Source organism: Nematostella vectensis, chromosome 15 (assembly GCF_932526225.1).
Source record: "Nematostella vectensis chromosome 15, jaNemVect1.1, whole genome shotgun sequence".
NCBI classification, from domain to species: domain Eukaryota; kingdom Metazoa; phylum Cnidaria; class Anthozoa; order Actiniaria; family Edwardsiidae; genus Nematostella; species Nematostella vectensis.
In genome coordinates, this window is record NC_064048.1 from 2,927,841 (window position 1) to 2,936,013 (window position 8,173).

Consider the following 8,173-nt stretch of genomic DNA (forward strand, 5'->3'; position numbering starts at 1 on the left):
TATTCGCGCACGGTCAACTAATGTAAAAGAGTAAAAACATTCAACAAAGTTAAGACCACAACATGACATGGTTTGGACGGTCCAAACTAGACAAGGATTTTATTGATTAGCCGAGGGCTTTACAAGACTTTACAAGATCTTTACAAGATGTGTATAAGGTGTGTTTCTCTGTCTGTTTCTCATATGTTCTTCATTCTACAAATGTGTTCTACAAGAATATGTGTTTGTGTGAGTCTCTTGTATCTCTTCAAGTGTTTTTTGTGTGTGTCGTCTTAAGTGAGTTGGAGCTTCGGCACGCAACCCATATTTATATGCTCCTAAGAAAGCATGTCCTTCAGGATTTAGGTACAAAACGAGAATTGGTGGCCAAATCCCGATTGTCAAATACCACTTGAAAAGGGACGCGGGACGCCTATAAGTTTCCCGAGCAAAAGGTCAATCTGCTAAAAATAGGAACTTCTTGGCTAAGCAATTTCCATGCGAGAGTTTTAGATTTCCCTGTCAAACGCGATAGGTTAACTTAACAAAATGCTTTTCGTTGTCCCGTTAGCTTACGACAAGTTGGCAGCCAATAAGTATATAATTTCTAGATGCTAAATATGTCTTCACTACATGTGTGACTTATTCCTGCGTGACACCAAATGATTGACAATTTTAGAAAGCTTCTCGGCATTTATATCAGGAAGGAAGGGGAGTTAGACAGTCATGGGTATCATATGGGGAGAAGGAAGAAATTTGAGTAACCTTCAATACGAAATTGCTCCCTTTCTAGAGGCAAAAGTCTAGGGTAATGTTTTTCTTCTGGAGAAAGGAAAAGACAGGGGGAAGTAAAAACTTTAAAGAAATATTCGATGTTTCGACATCTGGATGTAAGACTGGATAGCTCTTTGCACTAGCAACAGCACATGACAACCATTTAGCCGTTTAGTGATACGCATAACTGCCACTATTCATGGTAATCATCTTGCTAGCCAAATGATTAAATAAATTCTTCGGATTTAAAAGCACAGCACCACACGGGTTGGGGAAAATCACAACATCAAAACCTCCTTCTAGGGTATATTTTTGCAGAAACAAAAAGGCCAAACTATCTAATGGTCACTTTCTCAGTCGCTTAGCCAGGCAAACTGTTAATTGGAGTCACTTCTTTATATATATATAAAAACATTCTTTAATTTTCGGTACATTGTGTATATATCACAAGGTTTTATGTCATTGTAATCGAACAATCCATTTTATACAATTTTACCAATTGCATCAGTCAGTGTACTAGCGTTCACTAAGACTAGATATAATTATATATCTCTGATCTCCCTATTTACTTGTCTTGGTGGACTTCTTTCCTGGGACCGCTGACTTACGGGCAATGCCCATTTGAGGAAAACCTTGGAACTGAAAACAAACAAACATATCCAAGAGATGTCCCCATTGGTAATTTCTTCCTTTTGTATTGTCTTTATGGGCACCATTCATAAGTACTGGAGTTTTCCCGTTCACCCATAACAAAAAGCATTCGACTCCCATCAATATGGTCACATATTCATCTCAAGAATAAAAATAAAATAAATAAAATCCCCTTTGTCGCGGGCCCCCTAAAACCTTAAACTAGTCGAGCGAAGATAAATGTCAGCCAAATATTGATCCGACAACGTTTTACTAATATATTGAGGCTGACTTTATATGTTTCTTCTAGAGGGAGAGGGATGACGCTAACCTTGGGGGAGGCGGGTGAGGCTAACGTGATATGTTCCCCCTAGGGGGAGGGGGATGACGCTAACCTTGGGTGAGGCGAGTGAGGCTAACGTGATATGTTCCCCCTAGGGGGAGGGGGATGACGCTAACCTGGTATAGTCCCACTTGGGGGAGGCGAGTGAGGCTAACTTGATATGTTCCCCCTAGGGGGAGAGGTTTGAGGCAAGCTTGATATTGTCCCCCTGCGGGAGGGGAGGGATAAGGCTAACCTGATGTAGAATTCATAAACTAGAGCGCTATCACAAATCCTGTATTCTGATTGGCTGAGCTACTAATGGTCTATTAGTGATATACGGTGGGAAGCGAAATGCTTGGGAAAATGGCGGTTGAATCGCGATTTGTAAGTAAGCGACGACTTTTTAACGGACTTAAATAATGCTATCACAGAAAAAAGGCACCGATGATATAGAATGAGAATTTTCGACGGTAAGAAAATAACTGAAAACAATAAACTTCATGTAATATAATTCCCCGAAAAATGTAACATTTTTATCGTGTTTGTTTATAATCAGTTTACATTTTGCAGAACAAAAATCAAACAGAGTTCAGTTATCCAATAAAAGAAATGACTAAAAAAAAGAGAGCTGAATCCCCGTCTTCAAGTATTTTATACTTCGGTTCGACAAAATGATGGCACTGGATTCAAAGTCACCTCAATGCGATTAATAGGGCACTGACATTGACCGCCACAGAAAAAACCCGCCGATATACAAACCATTCTCAATCGTCGCTAGTTTTTGTCGTAGTTTGACCATCTAGTTGGTAAATTCTAAAACAATTAAACACACCGCCTCGGCCGTCGGTTTAGTGATCTGTTACATCATAGTCCAATCGGCCTCAAGATCTAATGGTAAATTCCCCCCCCCCTGGGAAAGGAGTTTGGGGCTAACCTGATAGGGTCTCCCCCGAGAAGGGAAAGGAGGGGGAGCCTTATATAATTTGTTCCCCCGGGGTTAGAGGGATAAGACTAACCAGGTTGCCGCGCTGCATCTGCTGTTGATACGCTTGCTGGACAATGTTTGGATTCACCATCTGCATGGGAGTGCGTCGGAACGGTAGCTCAGTGGCGCCCGGGGCGTTACCAAATCCTTGTCCCATGAGGCTCTGGGGCTCAAAGCCGGACGGAAAGGGGCCTGGAAATATTAAAGTCGTCCTATCAATCATTCAATGTCAAAAAATGTATTTAATCGTTAAGACGACTTTAGTGTTTACTTAAATCATCAAAGTATTATTCACTGCTCGCTTAAGCCACACATCGACAGGGGCGGCGGAACGGGAGGGGCAGGGGGTCGCCACCCCCCCCACTTTCAAAAGCGTCCCCCACTTTTCTAAGCGGTTGTTTCTTTTTTATGAACGTTTTTTTACCAACGGGTTTCAAGTGGTGCATATTCAACCGACAAAAAATTTGTTGAACAATTTAAAATACCATATATAGCAATTTAAGTTATCCCCAGGGTTCTTATAAATAGCGCTTAAGAATTTGAAACCACAACCCACCCCCCTCCATTGAAACCACCAACCATTCCTCCTTCTGAAACCACTTACCACCCCTCCCCCAACATTCCTCCCGCTCCCACCTATGGGACCACTCCGCCGCCCCTGATCGACATGGCCACAAAACCTTGATATGCTGCGAAGGAGCATCTAGTTTTATATTTCTTTCATTAGTCTGAGTCCCATATACGGCGGCTATTAAAGCCTTTTTGAGGGACCTTTTTGAGGGACCTATTTGAGGGACCGACTTATTAATCTTACTTTGTCCAAACATGGGCTGTGGGGCTTGTGGTCCCGCAAAAAAGTTATTTCCCATTGGCTGCTGCGTCTGGCCTCCTTGAAACGATGGCACACCTTTTAATTAAAGAAACAACGCAATTTTTAATTGATCAGCGAATCGTTTTCCTGGTAATTTGACAACTTGTCTCACCTTGTCTATTTTAGCATCGTTTTCCTGGTAATGTCATCTAGTCTTTGTCTATTTTTAGCATCGTTTTCCTGGTAACTTGACATCTTGTCTCACCTTGTTTATTTTAGCAGAGTTTTCCTGGTAATGTCATTTAGTCTTATCTTGTCTAGCACCGTTTTCCTGGTAATGTCATTTAGTCTTATCTCTAACACCGTTTTCCTGTTAATGTTATTTAGTCTTATCTTGTCTAGCACCGTTTTCCTGGTAATGTCATTTAGTCTTATCTTGTCTAGCACAGTTTTCCTGGTAATGTCATTTAGTCTTATCTTGTCTAGCACCGTTTTCCTGGTAATGTCATTTAGTCTTATCTTGTCTAGCACAGTTTTCCTGTTAATGTTATTTAGTCTTATCTTGTCTAGCACCGTTTTCCTGGTAATGTCATCTTGACTCACCTTGCCGTACTACAGCCTCTGCCGGGTGTCCAAACACACTAGGGGCCATCCCCCCAGATCCTGGAAAACCTGTTACTGGATATCCTCCGGGAATTGCCACAGGCGCCTGCACTGCGCCTGCGGGGTATGCGGCTATGGGAGCATGCGCACCAAATCCCATCCCTTGATATAACCCCGGATGTTGAGCAGCGAGGAGTGGCGAAGGAACCGCTGGGTAGGCTGTTGCGAAGGCTGGAAAATTTTGGTAGGGGGCTGGGGCGACTGGCGCATGGGTAAATAAGCCTGGCATGGCCACGTGAGGTCCATAGGAAGCTATTGGCTGGGCGGAAGCGTAGGGTAGCGGGAGGAACTGCCTTTTTTGGTTAGGTTTTGATTTCTTAGTGGCTTCTGCAGATCGCTTCCCTCTTGCGGGGACTGTAAGGAAGGTTAGGGAAGGGTCATTATTTAACGGGGGGAGGGCTGCTATGTTTGAGGGAGGGTTGCAATTATTTGAGCGCCGATTTGGGGGAGGGCTTCAATTTTTAAATAGGGTTTAGGGGAGGGGGCTTAAATTTTGTAAAGTACTCTGATCAATTTCCGAACCTCATAATAGTCTGAATTTCAAATTTTTTGGGGGAGAACCCCAGACCTCCTAAAAATTAAGTAAATAAATACGTGACTTTCGTCACGGTAGTCACTTTCGTGACTACCGTTCGGTTGGCGCTTCTATTTGTTTTATTTTTTAAAATTTCGGTTTTTTGAATTTCCATTCATGTCACTCCCCCACCAACTTTTCAGATTGGTAGTATAAAAAAATATACAAATAAGGATTCTTTTGGGGAGGAGCTCTGATGATGCTATTCAGGTTTTAACAATAAAGACAAACATTTCACGGGGGAGTATGCCCCCGGACCTTTATGTACAATACTATGTGTACCCCTTGAATATGGGCTTGGAATCAACACTATTCCCAGGCCCGTAGCCAGGATTTAGGCGGGGTGGTTCGTTTTTTCATTTCAGCGGACCAAATCTCATGTATACCCCTCTCCTCGCCTTATTACATTAGGTAATCAATCTTGTATTTAAAATGTTATTAATATGGTGCTTTTTAAGATATATCGATAATAATAAAGATCATTATTATAAAAAATATTTTTATAGTAATTTTAAAGATATATTGATGTGCACGATATATCTCCAGCCAAACGTTTTATATTTTTGTTTGTTCTGAGGGGACCTTCAAGTCGGGTGGGGGGTTCGTCCCAACCCCCCTGGCTACGGGCATGATTCGCCACTTGCATGGGCCGTCTGCTTAGTCCCCCTTAGGGGTCCATATCAAACATATTCCCCACGGATAGTGTCCTTCGTATGCATTGCCTTATATGGGCATTGATGCCCATATTTAGAAGATCTAAAGTTTTCCCGCTCCCTGATCTCCAGAAAACATGGTGAAAAATGCTGATTCCTTTCAATTTGAAATTCTGAAAACAGCGACTGATTCAGGTCATCAGCTTCTTTTTGTTCTGGGGGAGGGCCTTATTTTTGGTCACCTTTGTGGGTGAGGGTCAAAATATTTGGACATTAAATGAGAGTCGAAGTTTTTGAACCGGAAAAAAATCAACTTAGCAGCCCCCCCCCTCCCCCCGATAAATAATGACCTTTCCCTATCTCAAGGCATAACTTGGCAAACTCTGCAAAATATAACTTTGTCTAAAATTTTATGAGGAACATAACTATGACTTATTTTTTTAGCAAAAATAGTACTCTGAAGTATTGCTTTACCTGGCTTATAAGGATATCGCACATTTGACCTCCTCATACCTAAAAAGATATAAAAACTCAGAACTCAATAATGTATATGTCAATAGTATTGCTCTCAGTTGCTTTTGTTCAACACGAATGTCGCAGTATTTTTATTAGACTTCAATAGCCGAAAGGGATACCACAGCTTAAGAGACAGGCAAAGAAGTAGAGCGTCGCTTAACGAGGAGCTGAATAGATTTTAACAACTCTTATTATTTTTATTGGACACTTTCTTCAACGAAAAAAAACTTGCATAATAAGTTTTATATTGAAGTCGCTGCTTAATAATGGATTCAGGAAGTTTTAATAAGCTTGCACTCGGAGAATCCATGTGTCGTAACCCGCGGTGCTTCATGGGTATCAAATAAATAAGAAAATAATCGTAACTAAAATAAAAACCAGGATTAGAAAGTTTTAACATTGTTATTTATGCATCTTGTTTACACGACTGCCAGAGACCAGGATTCAGTCAATTATACGTTACCCATTAACCACTGCGGGTTACGATACATTGATTCCCGCGTGCAACCTTAACTGAAATAGGATGAGCGATGAATTATATTTTACTGCATGTCATTACCATATCCTGGCGACGTTACGGCCAGCGGTACGCTTATGCCTGCCATGCGCGTGATCTGTTGGTATGTAAGCGGCGCTGGATCTGCCATCGGGTTAAGCTGAGACTGACCACGGAACATCATCTGACCCATACCGCGCATGCGCATGTTATTCTGAGCGAATGGACGCATATTGTTCGTTTGTTCGCCTGGGAAACTAAAATGACAAATTTGATATTAGATATTATAAAATTGTAATAGTACAAACGCTTTGATTGGTGTTAGTTGTCACTATCATAACGCTATAAAGGACATGCGATGACTCGTACATCATCAACCTTGCGTGGACGTGCATTTTAATTACGCTACGTGAGCGGGCTGTTGTGAAGTTTTCGTTATAGTTATTTTTAATACCATGATCACCTCGGATTCTTTTGTTTTCTGAGGGAATACTAGCAAATTTCCGTCGAAAACAATAAATGGTTCTAAATTTCCCTCATGCATTAATGATGAGGGAAATTTAGAAAAAGACAAAAGAATCTTGTGTCTTCTAAATTTTCCTCTACATCAGTGCATGAGAGAAATTTAGAACCAAGATGTTTCTCTTCTAGTTTCCACCAGGGAAATAAATATAAGGCAGCTTCTTGATTAGCCCAGTAATAGACCCTGCGCTAAAAGACCAGATTATTTGCTTTAGTGATACCTAAACAACGTTAGACTAGATCCATTTGGGATGATTTTGATTGCTGTACACAAGCGTGCTAATGACGTCAAAGAACTGTCGATACGTAGAGCAGCTATGTAAGTCAACTATGTTTGATTTGAGAAGTCGTTGTGAAAATGTGGTGGTCTATAGAGGGATAAAAAGAACAATGCGTATGCAATGCCCTGATCCATTGAACCGTCTTCGCTCATCAACCTAAAATTACTCGTAGTTGCGAGTTTATTTCCTTGGTGATCATGGTATCAAAAAGTTCACGAGAAGATCAGTAAAACAGTAGACAGCAGTTATAAAGTCAGTTATCAAGTTGACGCCTGCGGCGTCGGGACTTGAATAAATCATCTCTTGGTTGCGGGGACATTTAATCACTAGATTCTCCTCGTGCCATGCTATAACGTATTATAATGTAAAAATGTTTTTGTAAAATAAATAAAACAATCTTTTGTTTTCCTTCATAGTGTTTTAAAAACCTCGGTGTTTGTTTTGGAAATTCTCGAGCAGACATGGAGCACTTGACAACTGCTGTCTACTGTTTCCCTGATCTTCTCGTGAATTCTCCCAAACAAAAGAACCTAGGTTTTTGAAACGCTGCGCACGAAATTTTTTTATTAATAACTCTACAATACACTGATTGTGTTGAGCCCTATTCATCTCTTTATTCTAAAGTTTTAAGAGCTTAAGAAGGAAATTCCTTGAAAAGGTGTAACATAAAAAATGCATTTCTTTCCACAAGAATTTCGTCTTGCATTTTACAGTACGAGTGTTATTAGCACACTCGTTCGCAGGGTCTTTTGCGATAATTTTTAAAATGACGACTAGCTGTTTGCATTTTCTATGAACCTGAACTTCTGCTTAAATAACTGGCATAACTGGAAAGTTACGTACCTGCCACGAAGCTGTCCCATCATAAAGTTTTGCTGAGGTTGACTTGGTGGATAGCTATAAGGAAGTGTGTTTTTTTTTAGGATTATCAAGGTATTATTTATGAACATGTTGATTTAGTATA

General features: G+C 40.8%; 1 protein-coding gene across 2 annotated transcripts in view; it reads right to left on the reverse strand.

Moving 5' to 3' along the window:
* Positions 1-1,153: 1,153 nt before the first annotated feature.
* The window catches only part of LOC116617362, a 15,310-nt gene continuing 8,290 nt past the window's right edge, over positions 1,154-8,173 (reverse strand). For both annotated transcript variants that reach the window (XM_048722737.1, XM_048722736.1), the window contains 7 exons: positions 8,053-8,106; positions 6,470-6,663; positions 5,869-5,907; positions 4,108-4,521; positions 3,508-3,600; positions 2,725-2,885; positions 1,154-1,392 (listed from right to left, as the gene is read on the reverse strand). In XM_048722737.1, the coding sequence (XP_048578694.1) occupies positions 1,315-1,392; positions 2,725-2,885; positions 3,508-3,600; positions 4,108-4,521; positions 5,869-5,907; positions 6,470-6,663; positions 8,053-8,106 (1,033 nt within the window). In that variant the 3' untranslated portion in view covers positions 1,154-1,314. The remainder of the gene's footprint in view (positions 1,393-2,724; positions 2,886-3,507; positions 3,601-4,107; positions 4,522-5,868; positions 5,908-6,469; positions 6,664-8,052; positions 8,107-8,173) is intronic.